The sequence below is a fragment of the Ovis canadensis genome, chromosome 24 (genome assembly GCF_042477335.2).
Source record: "Ovis canadensis isolate MfBH-ARS-UI-01 breed Bighorn chromosome 24, ARS-UI_OviCan_v2, whole genome shotgun sequence".
Taxonomy (NCBI): Eukaryota; Metazoa; Chordata; class Mammalia; order Artiodactyla; family Bovidae; genus Ovis; species Ovis canadensis.
The window spans coordinates 40390949-40416912 of NC_091268.1; the positions used below are offsets into that span (position 1 = coordinate 40390949).

At 50.8% G+C, this 25964-nt stretch overlaps 1 protein-coding gene across 4 annotated transcripts in view; it reads left to right on the forward strand.

Annotated features, from left to right (window-relative positions):
* The window catches only part of KATNIP (katanin interacting protein), a 233032-nt gene that overhangs the window by 63006 nt on the left and 144062 nt on the right, over positions 1–25964 (forward strand). For 3 of the 4 annotated variants that reach the window (XM_069570402.1, XM_069570403.1, XM_069570405.1), the window contains exons 4-6: positions 6778–6947; positions 9864–9961; positions 22276–22407. In XM_069570402.1, the coding sequence (XP_069426503.1) occupies positions 6778–6947; positions 9864–9961; positions 22276–22407 (400 nt within the window). The remainder of the gene's footprint in view (positions 1–6777; positions 6948–9863; positions 9962–22275; positions 22408–25964) is intronic. The other variant, XM_069570404.1, reaches the window with a different exon arrangement.

The following is a 25964-nucleotide window of genomic DNA, read 5'->3' on the forward strand; positions in this document are numbered from 1 at the left end:
TAATCCAGAGGAGAGAAATCTGCCAGGGTTGCCAGTGGCTCTAAGTTCACTATGGAGGGTTTTTGTAGGTATAAACTGAAATTGAGTTGGAAATCTACTTATAAGACTGGGTAGAGTGGGAAGGAGGTTCAAGATGGAGGGTACATATACACGTGTGTGTAGATCTATACACATAGATATATACATATATAGCCGATTCACTTTGCTGTACAGGAGAAACTCATACAACATTGTAAAGCAATTATACACCAATTAGAAAAATGACTGGATTGAAAACCAGCCTCTGAGCCTTTTTAAAACTCTTTTTTTCTACGTGGACTGTTTTTAAAGTCTTTACTGAATTTGTTACAACGCTGCTTCTGTTTTTTGTTTTGGTTTTGTGGCCACAAGGCATGTGGGATCTTAACTCCTCGACCAGCGATCAAACCCTCACCCCCTACACTGGAAGGTGAAGTCGTGACCTGGACCACCAGGGAAATCCCAGCCTCTGAACTTCATATTGAGCACAGAGGGAGGTGAAAACCCAGTCTGTGTACTGGGTTGCCTGGGACCCAAGAAGGGGGTGTATAGTCACTGGGCTGAGTTCTTAGAGACCTGTCCGGAACACAGCTACCCACAAAATGCTGATCAGGTCTTTCTTTTATTCTTTCAGCAGGGTTCCGCCGAGTACCTTGTCAGTACCTGCCACTAGTACGAAGGAGAACATTGCAATGAGGGGGACACAGGCAGTCTTAGTCAGTGCTCCTCTGCTCGAAGGGACAGGAGCCCAGAGTAAATGACTTTATACAGTGAAACTGATTGCCCTGTGAAATAAACAGATCTGGGATGATAGGCAGGCTTCAAGCATAGTTGGATCCAGGTACTCAAAGTGGGTCACTGAAATCAGTCACTGTCCATCTCTCAGTTCTGTTTTCTCACCTTGGAACCATCTCACAAAGGTACCTCCCTCACAGAGGCCAAGGCAGTCCCTGGAAACCCACTGACATTCTCCCTCTAGAGGAAGAAAACACATCTTTCTTAATTGTTCCAGCAGAAATGCTGAGGCCCATCCTCATTCAAAAGTCCTGAGTTTCCATCCATGAGCCAACCGCCGCCCTGTGCCTGGTGGGGTGGCAGAGTCTGCCTGGCCCCTCCTGGGCCACCCCATGAAGCTGGGCAAGGGTGTGAGTCTCACTCAAACCACGTGGAGTAAGAGGAGGAAGGGGGCGGTTCTCAAGGGGAATCTGAGCTGTGTTTGGAAGACGGGGGCGAGTGACTGGACAAATGAAAAGGACAGGTGTCTGCCACACAGCCCTGGCCTTCAAGGAACTCCCTGCAGCAGGGGTAGGTGAGCACAAGGCTACCCAGGACTGGGCCAGAAGGGGCAGAGAGTGATCATGAACTCCAGGAGAGGACCAGGGAGGGTGGGGGAGATGCGGCAGCTCTTGTTCACCTGCGCACAACCCTCGCCCAGAGGATGCTTAGTGATTCTGCTCACTCGGCGGCCTCATGAAAGATGTAATCATGCCTAACAGGACCCACGAAAAAGCAGCCTGAATCATCAAAGGGCTGAGACAGGAGGAACGGTTAAGAGCTAACGGCCAAGCGGGGCTGTAATATACACTCAAGAGGGCGGCAGGTCTAAGATCTAAGAATCCAGCAATGGTATTGTTTTTTTTTTTTTTTTGAAAAAAAAGTTGCTTGAGGGAAACTTACAGGAAAATGTACCCAATTGAGAGGTGAACCCACTGCCTCATGAGAAGATTTAGGCAGAGGAAGAAAGGGGAGAACCAGCTCCGAGGGGGTCTTGCACAGACCAGTCTCTGAGCTGGAGCTTCATCTGGCATCCCCTTCCATCCTCATGAGCTTAGGCATCCTGGGTCTCATTTTACGGAAGAGGAGACAGGCCCCAGAGGTGTAGGGACCTGCCCATGAAAGCTGGGAAATGGCAGAGCCTCCAGCACAGAGCTCAGTCCTCTGCACCATGCCACCTCCGCCCACATGGATGGGGGCTGGTGACCTCCTAGAGGACAAATACTGGAGCTTGTGAGCCACTAGGTCCCAGGAGGAATGGCAAGCTCCTTGCACCACTGTCCTCCGCCTCTCCATCCTTCAAGGCTTCATTCAAATGCCACTGTCTCCAGAAAGCTCTACCTGGGAGCCACTGCTTCTCCTCTGAACTCTCCTTGTGTGGAGCTCTGTGGCGTGATGCCTGGTGAGGAGACCAGAAACGGCAGGATGACGTGGCAGGGAGATGAGCTCTGGAGCCTCATGGACCAGAATTTAAATCCCAGCCGCTTCCTCAATTGTCTGACCTTGGACAAGTACATCTATAAAACAGGCCAATGCCAGGATCTTAATTCCTGGGCCAGTGAAGGATTGAGCAGGACAAAGTGTTTGAGGGTCTGCAGTAAGCCCACCCATCCAAGTATGCGTTCTCCATCACCATCGTCATCTTTTTGGTGATAAATATGTCTTCTTGACGGTGAGCTGAGGGACTTCTCTGGGTGTCCCAGTGGCTGGGACTCCGCACTCCCAATGCAGGGGGCCTGGGTTCAATCCCTGGTTCGGGAACTAGATTCCACATGCCACAACTAAGACCTGGCACAGCCAAATTAAAAAAAAAAAAATCCAGATAGTCCTTGAATGCCTGACACTTGGAGAGCCCCTCGGTTGACCCTGGGGTTTCCTGAGGTCCAAAGGAGGCATGTGGCCAGCCCACAGTCACACAGCAGCCAAGGCTATAGACCACGACAGCTGTTATAAGCCTGGTCACGAGCAGACCTGTGAGCAACGCGCCCCCTTCCCTTGGAGCTCAGCTAAGTCCTCTCCTCACCCGAACCCCTGCTTGTGCCCTGACCACCCATGTCAAGCATCTCGCGTCCCCGGTCACAGTCCCTGTGCCTCCCTGTGCACTAACTCAGTGTTTCCACTTCGTCTTCTGTACAAAAGAGCTCTCTGTACAAGTGCCCCCGAAGGTCATCACGAGATGAGCAGAAACGATGCCCGCGACATGGTTAGATGCCCAGGGTCTGTATTAGAATGGACGTCCATGCCTTCTCTCTCCTGCTAGACCTTGAGTTCCAGAAATAGGTTCTCAGAGTATTCCTCACCTTTCCTTGCCCTCAGCACAGACCCCACACCTGGGGTGGGGGGCATGAAGGGAGAATAAACAGGCACACAGATACTAAACCGCAGTGTGAGGCAGGGAGACTCGTGATAGGAAACCTACAGAATCTCTAAGGCAGTGGTCCCCAACCCATTTTGGCACCTGGGACTGGTTCCGTGGAAGATGATTTTTCCATGGGCCGGGTGAGGGGGATGGTCTCAGGGTGGTTCAAACACATTACACATATTGTGCTCTTTATTTCTATTATCATTCCATCAGCTCTATCCTCAGATCATCAGGCGTTAGGTCCCAGAGGCTGGGGACCCCTGCTGGAAGGGGACAGAGTGTGATAGGGCAGCAGGTGCTTGGGGGCTCCATCTCCACCAGGGCAGGGGACTGAATCTGATTTTCCTGAATCCTGTACACCAAGGGCAGTTTTTTATGCAAAGTAGGCTATCCATTAAAAAAAAAAAAACACCCACTTTTCTTTGATGCCACGTGGGTATTCCTGATGCGCTCAGCTGCAGTAGAGGAGTTCCTCTAGTGAGTCCTTTCACAGTCTGACTAATTATCTCCTCGTTTATCAGTTTCATAAATCCACATTTTCATAAATCAGTCTGCTTAAAGAGAGACCCACGTGGAGCGCCCGCCACAGAGCTTGGGTAGCGGGATGCCACGGCGACCATTCAGGAAGCGTCAGGAGGAAAGGTGGTCTCTGGAAGGAAGTTGAGGCAGGCGCTGCCTGGCCAGGTGGTCAGATTTTTCCACCTGCCGACCATCTCAGGGTCTTGCAGGGCCTGGGTTCCCTGCTGTCCCTCCCCGGGGACCACTGGTATCCACTGCGTCCTTTGATTGTTTGCACCAGAGAGCGCAGCTCCTGCCGTGTTTGGAAACTGTCTCTTAGTTACTTATGTTTTCCTTCTGTTTTATGCTATTGCCCAACAATCAGGCATCTCCCAGGCTTCAGAGGCTGGCAAGAGATAAGCAGTGTGTAATGAATGTTCCTGCCACGATTGGCGAAAAGATGGATGTATCAACCACCAAAGAAACATTTGAAAAAGCAAACAAAGAAATCACCCACAATGCCGCCACCCTCGCTCAACAGCTGATTTAATTTTCACATCTATCACCTTCCACTCTGGGTCCCACAAACACACTTTTTTCCAACTTTGCGCTTATCGCCTAGGTACTGTTTTTATCCTGCCTCCTCCACCCCTCTCTGAACAGATCACAAACATCCGCCATGTTTCGACAGAATCTTCATAATTATAACAGCTACAAGAGATCTCCGTTTCCACTACCCTAGTGTGGGACATTCCAGTCGCTCTCGTGGTTTTGTTAGGACTGGGTGCCGACCATTGTTCCTGATCAGAAACTATTTGCTGACTGAGCGAAAACCAAGCGCGTAACGTGTTCTGTTTCCAGCCATGTCTAAGCTTGTCAGTTTCAGCTTGCTAGCTCTTGAAGTTGTCTTTGTCGTGGCGAAGATTCTGGAGCCACACTGCTTCAATTTGCATCCTAGCCTCACTGCCATACTAGCTGTGTGACCTCGGGCAAGTTACTTAACCTCTCTGTGCTCCAGTTTCCTTATCTATTAAGTGAGGTTAAGAAAATTAATGACCCCATAGGGGGTGAATTATCACTGTGCCACCTGGGAAGCCCTTACCATATACAGTAAAGTGTCCTTTTTGTGTTTTACTTAGTGTCCTGTGTTTTTACATTTCTGTGTTTTTCACTGGTGAATTCCCTGTTTAAACTGGTCCCTGGCATAAGGTGGAAGTGCTGTCCCACATTCCTAAGCCCAGGAGGCTATGATGTCCCTTGTGGAGAAAATACACGTGTTAGTTAAGCCTCATTTAGTCATGAGTTGGAGTGCTGCTGGCATGAGTGTTACTGTATTAAGTATCAATATATATTAAATACTGGAGTGGGTAACCTTTCCCTCCTCCAGGGGATCTTTCCCACCCAGGGATCGAACCCAGGTCTCCTGCATTGCAGGCAGTTTCTTTACCAGCTGAGCCACAAGAGAAGCCCAATATATTTAAAAAGGTACCTTTAAACGGAAACACACATAAAGCAAGGTTTTATTTTGATCAGCTGATGAACACGTTGTGACCAGAGGCTCACAGGAACCAAATCCTGTATTTTTCCCTAGAAACAGTGGTTCAGTATTCACGAATTCTGTGTTTGCCTCAACTTTATGGGACTTATCTCAAACAATGGGAGATGGCTCTAATTTAGAGGGGCTTCCCAGGTGGCACTAGGGGTAAAGAACCCACCTGCCAATGCAGGCGATGTAAGAGATTCTGGTTCGTTCCATCCCTGGGTCAGGAAAATCCCTTGGAGAAGGGCATGGCAACCCCCTCCAGTATTTATGCCCGGAGAATCCCATGGACAGAGGCACCTGGCAGACAGCAGTCCATGGGGTCACAAAGAGTCAGACACGACTGAAGTGACTACGCACCTACTGCACAGAAAGCATTTAGAACAGAGCGTGTCTTCTACCTTTTATGGTTTACCGTTACTATTACATTTAAAACTCTTCTTCATTGGGTTGTGTCGGGGCACAGTTGCAACAGACAGGCTTCCCTGGCTGTAGTGAGCAGACTCCAGCGCTCAGGCTCAGCCGTTGTGGCCAGTGGGCTTGGTTGTCCCGTGGCACGTGAGATCTTAGACCAGGGATCAAACCTGTGTTCCCTGCATTGGAAGTCTGATTCTTATCCAGTGGGCTATCAGGGAAATCCCACTACTGTTTTTAAAAATTTACATTTTGCTACTTTGGTAGGAGTTTATTTAATCACTGAAGAGGATCCACTTTTTAATTTTTGTTTTTTGCCACCATGGTTGTTTGCATTTCTCCTTCTGCGAAAAGAAATCTCGTTGGTGTAGGAGTGTGTGCGGCCATTTGTAAAGGCTCTGAAGGGTTTGACGTCAGATGGGAGCAATTCTGAAATGGACATTGGGCCTGTCTATGGCAGGGACCATCAGGAGTGGGGAAAGGATAAAGCCAAAGTGCGAGGTTGGACTCTGGAGAAAGCTGAACAAGGAACCTGGCCACGCGCATGCCAAGCCCCTTGCAGGCAAAGGGTTTGATCATCACATCATTAATCTTGAACAAAGCCTGCGCTGGTATATTTTTAAACTGCATCTGAATGTAAAATGATGACATTTGGGATATCAGGGGTGCTGGAGAACACATTTATTTCCTGAAGCCAAAAATCAGTCTGCCTGGCGTGATGGCAGCTGTTTTCTAACGTGAGGATGTGTTTCGTGAAATCTGACTCACAGAGGCTTAGACCACATTTTGTTCCACATGGAACAAAGTGCTGCTGTCCACACCAAGGGGAGGTGCACGAAATTGGGATCACCCCAGGAAATCCAGGCCATGTGTAGCAGCGTGCACACACCTGCTTTTGTCCCTGTGCCACCGGCAAGGATGGAACCCGGGTTTTGGCTGATGTACCTTTGAGCCTCAGGATGAAAGCAGGGCCTGCGGAGCCTCCCGCTCCCTGCTCCTCCATGTGTGAAATGGGCCTCTTAGGGCTGTTTATAGATGAACAGCTGGGCACCCGCAACCCAGCCTCTGATTAGAAATGCTTGCCTGTCAGAGCGGCAGGTCCCTCCCCACATGGGGGTGGGCAGTGGCTCAGGCTCCTCGGATGAGACGCTGGTGATCGTTTCTCTTCCAGGATATTAAAGCATCTGAAAACCAAGGACCCCGTGCAGTTAAGGCTGGAGCACCTGGAACAGGGGTTCTCGGTCTATGTCAACGGGGCCAACTCTGAACTGAAGGCGTCCCCTCGGAAAGCCATCCACTCCGACTTTTCCAGAAGCGCCTCCCACACTGAGGGGACTCATGGTGAGCACAGGACTGCCAGGTCAGCACCAGCTCTGCTGACAAATGAGGGACGATGGAGCCACATCCCACGCACAGAAACTAGTGAGCCCGTGCAAGTTAACTCTGTCCACTTGGCCACAAAGAGATAGCATGAAAATGAGAGACACAGAGAGAGAGAGAGAGATTCTTTTTTGTTTTAAACTTCTTTTTAAGTTAGTCTTGGTGTCCATTCCTGCAGGACAAAGGAGACCAGATTAGTCAATTCCTGGCTTTTACATTTCCTGGATCTCACGTACCAGTCATTTAATGAAAGGTCTAGGATAATTTTTGGAGAAGGCAATGGCACCCCACTCCAGTACTCTTGCCTGGAAAATCCCATGGATGGAGGAGCCTGGTGGGCTGCAGTCCATGGGGTCGCTAAGAGTTGGACACGACTGAGCAACTTCACTTTCACTTTTCACTTTCATGCATTGGAGAAGGACATGGCAACCCACTCCAGTGTTCTTGCCTGGGGAATCCCAGGGACCGGGGAGCCTGGTGGGCTGCCGTCTATGGGGTCGCACAGAGTCGGACACGACTGAAGCAACTTAGCAGCAGCAGGATAATTTTAGTGAGACCTGATTTTCACTCACTGTGTCTTAACTTCAGTACCTAACCCCTGTGATAATTGATTCCAAATCCATACTCTACAGACTTTAATCAGATTTCATGTATCCTATAATAAAAGGACACATGAAATAAAATCTGGAAGTGGAATTGAAGACTCCCGATCCAGTGGTTGGCCCCATATAGGCCCCCAAAATGTTTTGGTGAATCCCATGGACAGAGAAGCCTGGCGGGCCACAGTCCATAAAGAGGTCATAGAGAGTCAGACACAACTGAAGCTACTTAGCAGCAGCAGGATAATTTTAGTGAGATCTGATTTTCACTCACTGTGTCTTAACTTCAGTACCTAACCCCTGTGATAATTGATTCCAAATCCATACTCTACAGACTTTAATCAGATTTCATGTATCCTATAATAAAAGGACACATGAAATAAAATCTGGAAGTGGAATTGAAGACTCCCAATCCAGTGGTTGGCCCCATATAGGCCCCCAAAATGTTTTGGTGAATCCCATGGACAGAGAAGCCTGGCGGGCCACAGTCCATAAAGAGGTCATAGAGAGTCAGACACAACTGAAGCTACTTAGCAGGAATGAATGAAATGGCAGCACGTAGGAGTCAGACTGGGGCTTCCCAGGTGGCGAAGTGCCTGCCGATGCAAGAGACACAGGTTCGACCCCTGGGTAGGGAAGAGCCCCTGGAGTAGGAAATGGCGAAATCCCATGGACAGAGGAGCCTAGTGGGCTACAGTCCATGGTGTCTCAAAGAGTCGTGTATGACTGAGTGACTAAGCATGTGCACACACACACACAGGAGTCAGACACAGTTTGGCTGTGTTGCTTTGGGGAAGCCATTTGCTCATCTTTAACATGGGGCGAGTGAGTGCCAGAGTGCCTTTCAAGACTCGTCATTTTGTCTGAGAGGCCAGTGTGCTACTGACTTACGAGAAGAGGATTTGGAGCAAGGCTGCTGCTGCTGCTGCTGCTAAGTCGCTTCAGTCGTGTCCAACTCTGTGCAACCCTGTCGACGGCCTCCTACCAGGCTCCTCTGTCCCTGGGATTCTCCAGGCAAGAACACTGGAGTGGGTTGCCATGTCCTTCTCCAATGCATGAAAGTAAAAAGTGAAAGTGAAGTCGCTCAGTCATGTCTGACTCTTGGGTTGGATTCAAACCCCATCCTGCCCCTTTCTAGCTTTGAGACCTCTGACAAGTGGGTCCTTTCTGATCCTCAGTAAAATGGGAGTGATTATGCCTACCCTGCAGATTTCCCAGAAGGACTGAATGATAAGAAGTCTCAAGTGTCCAGCACACAATAATCTTTTAAAAAACTTTTTATTTTATATTGGAGTATAGCTGATTCACAATGTTGTGATACTCTCAGGTGGACAGCAAAAGGAACTCAGCCATACATATCCATGTATCCATTCTCCCCCAAACTCCCCTCCCATCCAGGCTGCCACATAATGTTGAGCAGAGTTCCCTGTAGCACACTATTCTTGATTTGTGTTCCAACTCATTGGCTCATAGGTATGTAAGATCCCAAGCCATTAACAGGCAATAAAAATGAATACAACAAGGGGATAAAAGGAGAAAGTGGTGTCTTCAAACCTTCCCCAAGGAAAGCCACTGCATTTCAACTTGGAGTTTAGCATGAGTTTCCTAGCCCCCAGGGCAAAGGGCAATGGGATGGACTCTCCTAGCTTTCATAGGGGAGACTTACGCTGACCTGCTGGTTAGGAGAAGCAGGCCTTTCTAGGGCTCAGGGAAGGGCATATAATGGGAGTTTCTGAATTTGGGTCCCCAGTTGTATGTTCAGTCATTCAACGGTTCTCTCCCCTCGCCCCTCCTTTGGCTGACCTGTTGTACGTGCTGTCCTGACCTGCTTCTGTATCTTAGAGATGCTCCTTTTGTACGTAGACTGCCCAGTTCAGCTGCCCACTATTATACCTACTGTTCCATAGCATGAGGGGCTGTGACTGACTCGCCATCCCTTGTTGTTGGGCATTTAGCTTGTTTTCTTTCTCTCTCTCTCTCTTTTTTTTTTTTTGGCCCCACTGCTCAGCATGTGGGATCTTAGTTCCCCAGTCAGGGATCAAACCCATGCCCTCTGCATTGGAAGCATGGACTCTTAACTGCTAAACCACCAGGGAAGTCCCCATTTAGCTCGTTTTCTGATGCTTTGTGGCTACAAAGAGTGCTATAAAAGTGAAGAGCTTCACAGATACGACCCTGGGCACCCCGATGGACATTGTAGCTGTAAGTTACAAAACCACCATCAGTGTGAGCTCATCTTTGGGGGCTCACCAATTCTCCTCCCTTCATCTCTGTACAGATTGTGGACGAAGAACGCTGTTTCGAGAAGCTGAAGAAGCTTTGAGACGCAGTGCACGGACAGCTCCCAGCAAAGTCCAGCGCCGAGGATGGCATCAGGTCTGGAAACCCTGGGCAGAGTCAGGACAGTGGCCCCAGCTTACACTTTAGAATAAGGAGCAGGCTTCTTGTGACAGCAGAAATGTAAAAAGTATTCAGAATCTCCAGGGGCAGGGGGTGGGTCTAGCTGGGCGCTGCCGTGGTACCTTGTGGCACTGGCCTCTAGAGAGCGGAGGAGCCCTGGGGACCCGCCAGCCCTCTCTGTGACATGATCCTCCCTTCTGGATGGGGCCACCCCAGGTCAGACTCACAGCATCACAGGTCAGACTCACAGTCCCGTTGTAATGATGCATTCTCACAGATGATTTTATTAAGCACCTGTGATATGCCAGGCACGGTCTCAGGTGCCGGGGATACAGTGAGTGTGTAAGACAACACCCCCAACCCACAGACCTGAGATGCCACATCAGGTTGCTACTGATGCTGCTGGTTCAGCGGCTTGTTTTTTTGAGCAACTGCCAGTATCAGGCGTGGGCTAAGCTGCCACGTGACTCCTCTCCTTTGCCCTCACAGCAGACCTGCAGGGTATATTCCAAAGTCCTTCCTCCTTTTTTTTGGCCATGCCATGTGGCACGCGGAATCTTTAGTTCTGCAAACACCCCTGTGCCCCTTGAATTGGAAGCACAGAGTTTTAACCACTGGACCACCAGGGAAGTCCCATGTCCTTCCTACTTAAGGACGCTGAGGGCACAAAAGCTCAGAAGTATTAAGTGAGCTTTCCAAGGTCAATCACTAAGAAAGGGTGGAATTAAGATTCAGGTCCAAATCTATTGCTCCAAGCTCGGAGTTCTTGCTCCTGTAGTCCTTACACCTTCCCTTGTGGCCTTATCTGGGACCAGGGGGACCCCCACTGTGCATTCGAATCACCTGGGATGCTCAGGCCCCACCCTCAGAGATTCTGGCTCACGTGATCTGAGATGAGGCTTAGGCAACATACATATAATATATATATACACACACACACACAGTATATACATACATATATATATATGTATATACACACACATATATGTATATATACTGTCATGGTCCGTATGCGAGTTGGAAAATAATTTCCATGAGGCAGAATGGGAGGAGAATCAAGTTTATTGGAGAGGGAGACTGTTAGAACAGCAAGCTGGCTCAAGGCGGAGCCAAACCCTTTCACAGGCTAGTAGGCAATTTTTATAGCCTCAGGGCAGAGAAAGTTCCTACTGGAGTGGTGGCCTTAGGTGACTGGTTAGCATGCTATAGGGTGGGTAATAGGATGGGTCTTTTACCTAATATGGGGTCAGGGAACTGGCTGGTTTAGATCTGGAGGCTCATGGCAACAGTTGATTGCTATGGGGCTTGGTCAGTTCCAGAGATTTTAAAAAAATATATTTATTTTTATTGGAGACTAATTACTTTACAATATTGTGGTGGTTTTTGCCATCCATCGACATGAATCAGCCATGGGTGCACATGTGTCCCCCCATCCTGAACCCCCCTCCCACCTCCCTCCCCCCGATTCCCTCTGGGTTGTCCCAGAGCACCAGCTTTGAGTGTCCTGCTTCACGCATTGTGCTTGCACTGGTCACCTATTTTACATATGGTAATATACATGTTTCAGTGCCGTCTTGCTTCTCACCTGTGACCTTGGTATGCGCCCTGCTGTGCTTAATCGCTCAGTCGTGTCTGACTCTTTGCGACCCCATGAACTGTAACCCAGGGCTCCACATATAGCATATGTTCGGATCTATGTAAATACTAGGGCTTCCCTGATGTCTCAGCAGTGAAGAATCTGCCTGTAGAGCAGGAGCCACGAGTTAGATCCCTGGGTTGGGAAGATCCCCTGGAGAAGGAAATGGCAACCTCTCCAGTCTTCTCGCCTGGGAAATCCCATGGACAGAGCAGCCTGGCGGGCTGCCTTCCTTGGGGTCGCGAAGCGTCGGACACGACTGAGCATGTGCACACAAACCACAGGTGAACATGAACAGCAAATACTTTTTATTGGCCCATCTTTGCTAACCCCAGAGGAACGTGAGTATCCTCATTGTGCCACTAAAGAAATCGAGGCCCAGAGAGGTAATAAGGTGACCTGCTCCCACAGATACTGGCGGAGGACAGTGGCTGAGGTTTGGACCCTCAGCCTGTGACTCCAAACCCAGTGATTCTACTTCTCTGCAGGCACTTTTGTACATCTAGGTGAAATGGGCAGGGGTGTTCCTGCCAGCCTAACTCCCAAGCCTCATCTCACTGCTGATGAGCAAGGCCCTCGGGTCACACAGCCCGGAGGCTTCCTTTTGTCCCCAGCAATGAATATTAATTTCCCATTAATGAAGCCTTTCTCCACTTCTCACTTCAGACAGTTCTCCAAGCTGTCTTGAGTGCCTTCTATTATCAGGAGCTGTTATTTGCGTCTTAGACGGTGACTTAATGGCTGGCCCCGGAGTCTGTGCAATTTAAAGACTTGGCCTAAGATTAATTAGCATCCCTCCCTGGTCTCTCCCTGTGGTCCCGCACTTCACAGGGCCTAATCATGGCTAATTCCCTGGCTTCCTGATGCCACAAAGGCTGTAATTGTCCTCTGTACCCAGTCCATCAGGGGTCAGTCAGTGCCTAACAGTGGAGACCCCCAGGCTATTTGAATCATAAATGAATGGAAGGCTAGAATTGGGGGGAGTGCTTACAAAATCCTTAGGCTGGTAAGAGGATGAGCTTGAGCTGGGCCTCCAGGAGCAGTATACCCAGTATCCTCGAATGGGCCGGCCAGGAAAGCTGTTACCTAGGACACAGGAGGGAAGATGGGGGATCAGCCTCAAGAATGTGTCACCTGGGACCTCCCTAGCGGTACAGTGGACAAGGATCAGCCCGCCAGTGCGTGGGACACAGGTTCTATTCCTGGTCCCGGAAGATCTCACATGCTGCAGAGCAACTATGCCCAGGTGCCACAACCATTGAGCCTGTGCTCTAACAGCCGGGGGACCACAACTACTGAAGCCCACGTGCCCTGGAGCCCCTGCTCTGCAACAAAAGGAGCCACCGCAATAAGAAGCCCCCACACACCGCATCTAAGTGAGTAGCCTCCGCTCGCCACAACGAGAGAAAGCCCGTGCGCAGCAACAAGGACCCAGCACAGCCAAAAATAAGTAAGTGAGTAAAAGAAAGTGCTACCTGAACTGTGATCGAGGCGTCAGGAAGCCAGTGCCACAGCCGTTGGCCTCCGAGCGACCCTGTGTCTGCAAGTGAGGCACGTGGAAGAAAGACCTCGCCCACAGCTCACCCAGCCAGGGTGGGACGTGAATGAAAACACTCCTGGCCTCTACCGCATGCTTGGCACAGAAGCAGCTGGCGTGTGTCCCCTTCGTCTCCACTTCACCTCTGCTGTGCCTACCTTCCACGAGGCCATCGGATCAGCCACACCCATGTCACATCCAGACCCTGGCTGAGAGGGAGGCTGGGAAACGCAGTGTCTGGCTTTCAGGCCTCTAGTGAACCAAGAGGCACCCTCAGAGGAGGGTGAAATGGGTGCTGGAGGGCACCATCCCATCAACTCTGTTCCACCCATACACAGTCCTTTGGGGACCACCCCTCAGAGATGGAGACAAATACAGGAGTCTTCAGAAGTGACAATTGGACTGGGAGCCAGTCATGAAGGAAGTCATCCATTAAGTTAATGAACATGTATTACCATGGGCCAGGCAGTCGGCAAGTGTGCCCCAAATGCCCAAATCAGGCTCAGTGCCTGCCCCGGAAGATCCGACTGTGAAGACATGGGCACAGCTCATCCTGGGAGGGAGATGCCACAGCTGTTCTCCAGTGTCTGGAAGGCCAGTCTGGTAGACTCTGAAAATTAACCACCTGAAGCCTGTGGGCTCAACTTGCCCCCCAGATAATGGTTTTGGGACTCACACAATTTATAAGAGACTTAGTCACTTGCTAACACTTTAATTCAAAAAATTTTATGTATTTTTTAAAAAAGCTTGATTCCTAATTCCCCGGGAAAATGGAAAGATCTAGCCCCCAGGCTGGGTTGCCTGCCCATAAGGCAGCCATCAGCAGTCCACTTCTTCAGGTAAGAACACCCGGCGGCAGGTGACAGGCAAGTCCAAAGGGTTAAGAGCACAGACTCAGGGACTGGCAGCCTGGCTTCCAAGCCTCAGCTGCACCACCTACTAGCTGAACGGCTTAACCTCTCTGTGCCTGTCTTCTCCTCTATAAGCAGGGTTGGTAATGGCACCCTCCCTACCAGGTAGTTAATGAGGATTGATGACTGAGCTCGCCCAGTGGTGCCCAGCACAGAGGAAGCTGGCAGTGAACAGCACTGACTGTCGTCATCAGCCAAGGGGGACATGCCGAGGGTGGCTTTTCCCTCCAGTATGTTCTCACTCTCATTCAGTCCTTCATTCATCTGGGGACCATTTACTGGATACTTCTGGGTTCTGGAGTCAGAGCATGAGTGAGGCAGGCCAGGCCCACTCTCCTGGTGCTCACGGTGGTGGAGTAAGTGAGTGTCGGGGTCAGTTACTCTCATAGGTCAGAGGACCTAGAAGACCCCAGGAAGGAATGTGGCTTTCATTTTAAATGTGAGGACTCTCCTGGAGGGTTTTCAGCAGGAGAATTACGTGTTGGGCTCCTGTTTGGGAAACATCCCTGGAGGTTGCCTGAAAGGACCAGGCTTGGGGGTGGGGAAGGGGATTTGAAGCAGGGCTCCTCATAAGCCTAACGGGCCTGTTCTCTCCCCCAGCCTTCTCCAGCACCCACTCTCACAGCTGTTCCCTCCCCGTAGCTTCGTCTTCTCACTGCAGCCTTCTCTGGGTCACAGTTTTTCCTTCCCTCCATATTCATTTGTTGAAATTTTCCAAGAGAGAGACCATCTGAATCTTTCCATTCTTTTTTTTTAATTGTTATTTTTAAAATAATTTTATTTATGTATTTATTCTTATTTTTGCCTGTGTTGTTTTGTTGCTGTGTAGGCTTTATCTCCACAGTGGCGGGGTGGGGGAGCACTCTCTAGTTGTGATACGCAGCTTCTCATCGTAGTGGCACCTCTTGTTGTGGAGCCTGGGCTCTAGGGCCCACGGGCTTCAGTAGTTGCAGCCCCCTGGGTCCTAGAGCACAGACTCAATAGCTATGGTGCAGGAGCTGAGTTCCTCCGCAGCCTGTGAGATCACCTGGGACCAATGATCAATCCCATGTCTCCTGCATTGCCAGGCAAATTCTTTACCCCTGGGCCACCAGGGAAGCCCTCTAATTTCATTTTTGTTCCTCGGGCCACGCGCTGGCCTGCTTCAGCCTGATGAGACACCCACTCAGGCCTCAGTCGGCTGGGACTGAAGGTGGGAGCCGGGTCAGATGATTCAAAGCCTGCCTGCCCTAGAGATGTCCCCCACACAGGGACTTGGTCCCCACCTTCTTGTCGAGGAGGCTGTAGGCAAGACAGTAAACAGACCAAATTTGCCAACTGCTCTACTATTGTCAGGAGGGGGAGGGAATGGATTGGCTTCCTTTGGCCCCAAGAAGTGGAGTTAAATAGAAAGTTTCTCCACGGTGGAAAGTACATGGGGACAGATTTTGGGGTGTGGAGGATACAGAGGAAGGCAGTCTCTCTCTTTTCACCCTTTTGGATGGGTACCATCATCCAGAGGTCTGGCCGAGTGGTGATCAGGGCTACACAATTTCCAGTGGCCCCAGTGGCTACCATGTCAGGAGCAGGACCACAGCCTTGTCCCAGTCCCAAGGTTTCTCTTGTACGCTGTGCCCAGCAGGACGGACAGGTGGGGCCACACAGTCCCTCGCTATAGTCACACTGGCCCAGGCTGGGTCAGCAGGGGACACAGTAGTCACAGTGCGCAGTGGACCCCACAGGCACAGGCTGCCTCCCAGCCAGCACCACTTCTTCCCCGTCACATCCCTGCACCCTCTGACTTGTCATCTTGCCAGTTTCTCTGCATGCGCGCATGCTAAGTCGCTTCAGTCGTGTCCGAATCTTTGTGACCCCATGGACAGTAGCCTGCCAGGCTCCTCTGTCTATGGGATTTCCCAGGCAAGAATACTGGAGTGGGTTGCCATTTCCTCCCCTGGGGGACTCTTCCCAATCCAGGAATCAGACCCATGTTTCCTGCCTTGCAGGTGGATTCTTTACCACTGAGCCACCTGGGAAGCCCTGGTTTCTCTGAACAGCCCGTGAAACTCTGTTGAGGCACTTGTAATCTTTCCACTGACCAAGCCCAATGCCACTTCCGGTAGAAAAGAGTTCCCTCCTTAGGGTCTTGCCCAGCAACTAGGAAGCACTTTTGGGTGGAGCTGCCCTGATGGAAGGGGCTGCAGGTGCACAGACTCCAGGATCCCTAGGCCAGAAGGTGAGAGAGTCATCCATACGCTGGCCAAGAAGCTGACCGCTCCACCTGTAAAGGCCTTCCCGACTCTCCAGTGCTGGAGGGACCAGGGACCCAGATGGCTATGCTGGGCTGGGCTTCGAGCGGCCGCCCGCACAATGGATCGGGCTGGTGGTGATAAATGGCTCTAGTTGGTGCTGTCCTTTCTTCCCCCACCACTTTTCGGCCTTAGATCTTTCTGCTGCTATCAGAGGATTAAGATTTATGGCTTCCTCAGCCTTGTAATACTTGGGTGGACAGCGGCCTAATCAACAGAGCCGTCGTTTACCAAAATGCTGTCAGATTTGATGAACGTCATCGACTGTTAGCATCAAATTGGTAGTGAAGGGATTGGCCTTCCAGCAATTTACTGTGGGGTGGGCTTTCCTTAAAGGCCTGAAAAGCAAGTTCATTGCAATTATTAAAGCTCGGGTTTTGTTCTCACTCTGCTGCCACATCCGGTTTCCTGTTGGGGGTCAGCCAGCTTAAGCACCTCTAGGAAAACTCACAAGTGAAAATGTGAAGCGTGGGGGACCCTTCCCTTTGTTTTGTTTTTTTCTTTTCCCCCTGAGTTTTGAAAACCCCTGCAATGAGAACAATAAGTGAAACAACCCATAAAGCATCAGCTTTACAGTGACCTTGCTCGACACAGACTGTCAGAGCGCAAGCACTGTTAGTTGTAAGAGATCAGACAGATCCAGGAAAACCATATCAAATAAGATCAATTTATTCCCCACCCCAACCCAAAGCTGTCTCTGTCAGTATCTTCGGAGCTCTCCTGCCCCTAGAGGGAGCCATTTATATAATGCACAACCTGTGCAACCATCCAGGTCACCTCTCAGCTTTGCTTTTTTTTTTTTTTTTCCTAAGTGATGATAAGTGTAAACGCACGCCCCTTAGAATACTGTACTAAGAAGGGTGGTGATACACAAAAACTGGGCATGACACTGGGCTGAGTGTGGCTGAGTATAAAACAAGCTGGCCTTGGGCTGGCAAACTGGTTTGTGGGTGTTTAGGCATGTTTAGGGGCTTCCCTGGTGGCTCAGACAGTAAAGAATCCACCTGCAGTGCAGGAGAACTGGTTTCGATCCCTGGGTCAGGCAGATCTCTTGGAGAAGGGAACGGCTCCCCACTTCAGTATTTTTGCCTGGAGAAGTTCATGGACAGAGGAACCTGGCGGGCTACAGTCCATGGGGTCGCAAAGAGTCAGACCCGACTCAGTGACTAACACTTTCACTTCAGGATGTTTAGGGCTTCTGAACCCTGTTCCAGTATATGGTTGATAGTGCAAGGGACTACCAGATCTGGGTGCTTGCAAGTAGGCAGGAGAGAGCAGCTGCTCAGAAACACCCACTCTGGGTAAAGCGGGGAGCCAGCCAGAACCTCGGGCATCATCTTTGCAAGGACGTGAAGGTGGGAGGCAGGGAGCGGGCTGGTGCACCCAGGGGCTGGCTCCTCGGTGGCAGCAGGTGGGCGTCCTTGTGTGGGTGGGGCTGCTCCCCACCTCCTCTCCGTGGTGGCAGAGGCACCTCCTGGGGCTGGGGCGGGAGAGCCGGCCAGATGGAAGGACTATTTATTTCTCTCTCCAGCACCCACTCAGCATTTAGAAGCTCTTTCTGGACCACATTAATTTTGTCACATGTTGCTTCATAAACACATTTTTCCGTTATATGTGCTGAGTGGGTTCCTTGAGGCCAAGGCATTGGTTTACATTTTTTTTTTCCCATCCGCATGTTTCCAGAGCCTTGTTATGCAGTTAGCACTCGGTGAGGACTTGCTGATTAAGTTCCTTAATGCCCTACTGTGAGGGCATCACCTGTCCTACCTCTGTGAGGCAAGTCGTTGTGCTAAGCTCCTTGGAGGGAAGGGGAAAACCATGGGACAGAGAGACACACACGTGGACTCTTCTCTGTGACCTGGAGTGCTTTCTTATGTTTGTAATTAAGATCAAGCCAGTAGAGCTGCACTGAGCCCAGCTCTCTCACTTGCCTGTGGGAAGTTCCCACTTCAGACATGGCTGCATCCAGGTGCTCAGACACTGTAGCAGGGCTCGTTCACCATCACCCAACTCTGCTTTTTTTCCATGTTGTCCTGGCAGAGCCACGATGGCCACCAGCAAGCAGCCCACAACTCACATTCTGTCACCTGCTGTTGCATCTCTTCGGTCCCCTAATCCTATCACTCAGACAGGAAGGGCCAGCAGGCTCAGACTGGCCAGGCCAGGGTCATGCAGTCCCTCCACCCCTGGATGCAGTTCCACATGAATGCTTGGCTTAGGGGTGGGGAGGGGGAGGATTTCCCAAAAGAAAACCAGGGTACTTTTACCAGAATACAGAGGACTGCATACTGGACAGGCAGAAGCAACAGTGCCCACTGCCAAGCCTCAGAGACTTCCTGATCTTATACTTCTTCCACTGCATGTGTGTTTAAACCACCTGGGGTCTTGTTAAAATCCAGGTTCTGATTCCTGCATCTGAGATGGGGCTTGAAACTTTGTATTTCTCACCAATTCCCTGGAGAAGCCAATGCTACTGGGCCCTGGATCGCACGTGGAGTAGCAAGGCTCTTGTCCCAGGCCTCCCTTTCCAGATAAAGTAATAGAAACGCACGGAGGGGCCAGGCTGCACCCCAAGCGGGGTCCCCGTGCCCAGTGGTCCTCCCTCCTTCCTCCTCTCTCATACTGTTTCTTCCCAGCATTTGAACATTATTGAATGATTCCTGGGAAAGAGGGAGGGGCACATGTTGGAAAACGCATCCCAGCCATGAACTTCAAAGCCTTCACAGCTTCACCCTGACCTGGGGCAGGGAAGTCCCCAGGCGCCCCCTGGCCTGGAAGCCCCAGTTCTATGGATTCTGTGACACTCATCCTCCACAGACCCCACTGCTGGTGCCAGCAAATGCTCTGAAAGTACATTGATAAAGCCTGGGAGGCAGTGATACCCCGCGGGCAGCCAGAGCCCAGGGCAACAAGGTTGATGGTCAAACAGAAGATGGGTGGAAGTTGCCATTCTGTAAACAGCCAGGCGCACTTGGAGTCTGGGGAGCGCCACCACATGGCAGGATGGTCTGTGAAAGAAAACGTGTCCCAGGGCCCCTTCCTTCTGCATTTCTGCCTCCTGCCTGTTCTCCGGTGGGGAGCTCCATACCTGCCTTTTGTGCCTCTTACACTCTCTCTCCAAGGCCTTTTCCTGGAATGATCTACAGCCCAGCTCTTGTGTCTTTAGTGTTAAATAGTCTCAGGAAAGTCTCGAATCCCTCTCTGATCTCCCCAAAGGCTACTCTAACCCAGCCTGGACACATTTCTTCTTCACATGCCTGTTGGGGGCAATACAGCGTGGAGGTTCAGAACTGGGGTCAGGCAGCAAACTACAGCCTTGGGGCCAAATTCAACCACAGCCTGTTTCTGTAAATCAAGTGTTTGGGGGACCCAGTCATGCCCATTATTATGTGTTATTATTTATCTTGTGGTGCTAGTGGTAAAGAACTCACCTGCCAATGCAGGAGACATAAGAGACTCGGGTTCAATCCCTCGATCCGAAAGATCCCCTGGAGGAGGTCACAACAACCCACTTTAGTACCTGGAGAATCTCATGGACACGGAAGCCTGGCAGGCTGCAGTCCATGGAGTTGCAAAGAGACAGACACGACTGAAGCGACTTAGCATGCATGCACGTATTTATTTAGGCAAGGCTGCTTTGAGCTACAATGAAACAGTGGAATACTGTAGCAGAGACCACAGGGCTGGCAAAGCCTTTAAATATTTACTCTTTACAGGAAACTGGCCCATCTCTGGTTTCCAATAAGGCCCCTGGAGCCACGCTGCTGGGATTCAGATATAGGCGCTGGGGCCTCCTAGCTGTGGGACGCTGACCACATGGCTTACAGCCTTGTGCCTCGGTTTCCCCCTGGAGTAGCTGTGAGGACTAAAGAACACAGGCCCCTGAAGCTGTTGGAGTGGCACCCGCTCTTCATTAAGTGACTTGGTGTCCACTGTTATGGTGGCGGGGTGGGGGGCATGGGCAGTGTGGATGCGGCTCAGAAAGGACTTCCGTCCTGACCACCGAGAGTCCTGCAGGGCAACAAGGCTCAGGATCTTCATTATCAAGATAATGACACGATTTACTATGCTTGCAGGGAAGCTGCATCTTATCTGGGGGAGTGGAGGTTTCCAAAGCTAGGGCATCGGGAAATGCAAGCTCTGAATCACTGTTGACTGTCCCTCGGCTGGGAAGTAGATCCAGTGCATGGGGCTTGGTGGACCTCTCCTGATTCTCAGGTGGGGGCTTGGTGGTTTAGTCGCTCAGTCATGTCTGACTCTCTTGCGGCCCCATGGACTGTAGTCCACCAGGCTCCTCTATCTATGGGATTTCCCAAGCAAGAATACTGGAGTGGGTTGCCAATTCCCTTCTCCAGGGGATCTTCCCAACCCAGGGGTCGAACCTGTGTCTCCTGCATTGGCAGGTGATTCTTTACTACTGAGCCACCAGGGAAACCCATAAGCCCATCAGAGTCTCAGAGTGACATTTAAAGAGGCCCTGGCTCTCGGGTTTGTGCGCATGCACAGCCTCACCAATAGGAAGCATCTCCTTAGATATTGCTCCCTGGGTACCTGACTCGCCCCTCGCCCTCCGCTGGCCCCAGTCTTGTCCACCAATTCCAGCACAGCCAATGTTGGGAGTCAGAGCGCTGGTCCAGTGATAGTTTCTTTCCTTGCCTAGCCAGACAGCTTGCTCCTGGGTTCACGGTGGATGAAATATACCCTTGAGGGGGAGGTCTGGCCCCCTTATTTGGTGCCATGTAGGGCGAGTAGTGCAGCCCTGCTACACACTGGATGGATTGCTAGGCTGACAAAGCTCCTGATACTCAGGGGCCAGGCAACAGTTATGCTTGGCCCAGGTGTCAGGTGTGTGAGTGTATGTGTGGGAATCAGCGTAGGAGAAAGAGGGTGGGGCCAGGTCGTAGAGACCTTCACATGCCAGGTGTACCATCTGGGGTACAAGTCTGGTTGCGAAAGCAAGGGGACCCAAGTAACTCTGGCTTCAACAACGTGAAAGTTGGTGTCTCTAGCAAAGGTTAGTGGTGGTCCGTCACCTTGCTCCGAGAGGTGGCAGAGGAGGCCAGGCATAGCCTCTTTCGTCGCTTGAGCCTCCTCCACAGGCTGTCCCCTCCCCACCATGCTCAGCAGCTTGCCATCACCTCCTCACTCCAGCTGGCTGGAAAGGGGGTCAGGGCAAGGGTGGGCACAACCTCGAAGATACACACATTCCTCCTCACCCCCACGTCACTCAGGCCAGAACGCGCTCACCTGTTCCCCCACCCCTAGTCACAGGGAGTGCTGGGATCCCCTGGAAATGCAATACAAGAAAGGGAGGGGAAATGGACGTTCAGGGGACACGGGACCAAGGGGTGGGTTTCCCAAAGAATAACTCAAGGGATGCTAGGAGGATGGGGTCCCACCACACAGCTTCCACGGCCTCAAAAGTTTGCGATCTGTTTCATGTGTATTTTATTGGATTGGCCAAACAGTTCATTTGAGTTTTTCTGTAAGATGTGATGGAAAGACCCGAATAAACTCTTTGGTCAGCCCAGTATTTTTAGGATTGTCCCCAGTGTGTGTGGAGGAGGGTACAAGGGGGCTTATTAAAGGCCCTGGGAAGTCCTGATCCCAAACCCAGGCTTCCCTAAACTTATTTAGATCACAAAGCCCATTTGGTGAAGCTGAACACCTACTAAAATTCTACTGATATGTCCAAGCAAAAAATTACTGTAAAATTCTATTGCACACACTTTGGGCGTAAGAACCAGTAAAGACTTGACTAGGAGTGGTTCAACCCATCCAGCCGGCCTGTCCAGGGTGATGCCCAGTCAGGTGCACCCTGACCCTGACCATGACCGAGTCCCTACCACGCTCGCCCCTCAGAGGAATCAAGGAGTTCGTTTCACCATACCTGAAACGGCCTGGCTTTTTGTGCCTAGAAATCTGTGCAGATCAGAACGGAAGCTGGCCCGCGGCTCCACATCCAGCCTCCTCCGGACTATGCTGAAGACTCTGAGCCAAGTGGGGATGTGACTGTCAAGGTGAAGGATGCTTCTGGGGACCGTCCACAGGTAGGACCGGCTTCAGTTCGGGGCTAGAGCAGCTCTCGGGGGTGCTAACAGTTCTTATTTCCTTCCTTCCTTCGCAAGAGCCTGCCTTCCTTCCCTCTTGCACTTATTTGCTACACTTTAATGAGCATACAAACCTCGTGCTAGACACTCTGCTGGGAACCCACATCCAGAGATCAGCAGGGCTAGTGTCTGACCTAAAAGAGGCACCGACATAGAATCCGTCTACTGAAAGAGGGAGGTGAGAGGTGGGGCAGGCATACGGGGACCAGGAGGGAGAGGATCTGGGAAGGCTTCCTGGAGGGAGTGGCATTTACCTGGTTCCTAAAAGCTGGAGGGGAGGGGAGGCAAGCCGAGCTGATAACCTGTCTGCACCTGTATACGTGTGTGCTCAGTCACTTCAGTCGTGTCCAATTCTTTGCAGTCCTATGCGCTGTAGCCCGCCAGGCTCCTCTGTCCATGGGATTCTCCAGGCATGAATACTGGAGTGAGTTTCTATACCCTTCTCCAGGGGATCTTCCCGACCTAGGGATCAAACCCATGTCTCTTGCGTCTCCTGCATTGGCAGGCAGTTTCTTTACTCCTAGAGCCACCTGGGAAACCCTGTATGCATGCACCTGCTGTTAAATATTTTGAATATCCAACCCTCTGCCACCCCCACCGCCCAGGCCAGCAGAACCACACACATGGAAACACCCAGCGGCCCATGTGTAGCTGTAGCTCGGAGTCCCTGGCCATGCAGCAGCTGACAAGGTCGGCCCCCGAGGTGCTTCCCTTCCCTTCCTGCAACTGTTATTCCGTTTCTGAAATCCTTGGAACTGTGGCAGTAAATCCCAGTCTCCTTTTCACCATGCATTTGTTGCGTACCCACTTTTGAGCATCAGGCTCAATCCTGGGCATCAGAGACACAGAAAAGAACAAAACTGACATGGCTCCTATTCTTAACCAACTTATGTTCCAGAGGGAGAGACAGACTATAAAGAATAAAATCAAAAACTCAGAAACCTTTCAAGACATGCAAAGTAAAAATTAAAAGTGAAATACAAAATTTTAAAAAAGAAGAAAATCAAGAAATAAATAATGTGTTCTGGGTTGAAGGGGAACCAGAAAGGGGAGGTGGGACAGTGTGGGCAAGAGGGAACATTAGATGATAGAAAGGAAAAGGACGCTTTTCTCAGGTGTGACATTTCAGCTGAAACTTGATGGATCAAACAGAGCCAGCTGGGGAAAAGCATTCCAGGCCAAGGGAACAGCAGGCACAGGGGACCTGAGGCTGGGTTTGTTCAAGGCGCACGATGCAGGCATGATGTGAGCAAAGGGGAGTTAGGAGGTGATGAGGTCGGAGGAACAGGGCAGCCAACCAGACAGTGTGCACAGTGAGCAGGGTAGGGGTGGGGATGGAGGATGGGGTTTTATTTCAAGGGCATTGATTTTGCAATTAGGATGAGTGTGTAGATTATTGCCACAGTTATGTACAAGCTGAATTTTAGAGAGGAGGCAAAGTCAAGCTGCTGAGCCAGTCCTGCCCCATTTGCTGAGAATGAGATTGTTCGGCCGTGGACCCAAGCTGCAGATTCCACAGCCTCCCCAGGACAGACTCTTCTTCTGCCCGCCGCTTGTGTACCTGAAACCTGCTTCTCTAGAATTAAAATGACTCACAAAGGAGACAGGAATGTCACCCTCGAAACATTCCTCTGATCACCGTTGCATGTTGGTCTTCCCTTCTTTGCTCATCAAGGAAGGACAATTAAGGAGCAAGGGATGACTTTGTTTCACATTCCGGCTGCAGAAAATCTGAACGTTAATTGCAAATTTTTGTTCTTCCTGGATAAAAAAAAATGTTCTTTTCTATGGAAGGACCCAATGACCTTGTCTCTGTAAACAGTCCATAGAAATGGGATTTTTACAGCGGACAAAACTGTGGACTTTGTTGCCTTCAACACCCACCTCCCACACAACACACACAACACACACACACACACACACACTTGCTTTTGAATCAACCAAAAGGTTCCCTGCTCAGGAGTCTGTGCTAACAGCCTTCAGCTTCCCTTCACTGGGGAGGCTGGTTTGAAGCCAAGCTCAGTCTGTCACAGCCCCAGCCCCGCCCCGTCTCAGAACGCCTGTGTGGCCTTCAAGCATGTTAATCCTCTGTCCTGCTTTGGTCATTTGGTACCCCCCACCGCCACCCCTACCCGATTAAATGAACATATATTCCTTCCTTTGCAAGCTCCCAAGCTCCCTGGAACACCAGGCAGCCTGTCCCTCACAAGCTGTTAAGCTCCATTAGCATTCCTGGGTGCGCCTGCTCTGGAGCAGCATCGCCCCACTCGCCTGCACTTAATTTTTTTCCACCGTGAGTGCTTGATTGTATTTCCTCCTTCCCTTTTTCTCCCCAAAAAGAGGGAGGCCCTCCGTGAGGCTTCACAGTCAATTTCCCCTTGGAGTTATTTTCCTCCTAAGTGAAAGAGTAAAATGGCCACGCCAGTTTTCAGCAAAGGCAGAAGCCTTAAGAGATGCTATCTGAACAGGGAAAGGGAGGGGGAAAAAAAAAAAACACGCCTGGCTGAATATGCTCAGTCCCCCTCACACTGTTTGCAAGCGCAGCCTGAAGTGGAGCAAAAGGAACCGCTGTCCGCGTGTGTACTTTTCATCTGACCTTCACTGTTGAAACACACCAGCCTTTTCGCCTTCCGTCAGATCCTTAGTGAACTTCAATTTCTTGGTGCTCTGAGTTCACAGATGGGGCATGTGCAAGCATGTTCTGTTGGCCTCCACCCCCCTCCCCCGTTGACTGTGCTTTTTAGAAAGATGTGAATTACTAGCTGACATTTAAGAATCAGGAGATTCCATGTCAATCTGCACTGAGGGCTTTTCTTGAAAAATGGAAAGATTTGGGAATCACATTCTTTAATGACAGCCATGTGTGGACCTGGGGGGTAGCTCTCCCCTTAGACAAGACCGTGTTGCCTATACCACGGTCCCCACCACATCCGAGGCACCATCTAGATCTTGGAGATAAAGCAGACAAGTATATAGTATGCCACTGGGCAGAGTAGGGCTTCCATAGTGGCTCAGACAGTAAAGAATCTGCCTGCAATACAGGAGACCTGGGTTCGATCACTGGGTTGGGAAGATCCCCTGGAGAAGGGAATGGCAACCCACTCCGGTATTCTTGCCTGGAAAATTCCAAGGACAGAGGAGCCTGGCGGGCTAGTCCATGGGGGTCACAAAGAGTCAGACATAGCTTAGCAACTAACACTTTTTAGCACTAGGGCAGAGTGAGGAGCTGGAGGAAGTGGGCAGAGGTTGCCATGTTATGTGGGAGGAGGGGGCTTGCCCTTGATGAGGTGCTGTGTGACCTGGGGCCTCAAGAAAGCCAGCAAGTGAGCAGGTGGAGCAGAGCTTCCGCACACAGCGGGCAGCAGGCACAGAGGCCCCAAGGAGGGAAGACAGCACAGAGGCTGGTGTGGCCGGAGCTGAGCAGGCGAGGGGGAGAGGAAGAGGGGGAGAGGCCAGAGGCAGAGCCGAGGCTCAGATGACACTGGGCTTTGAGAGCT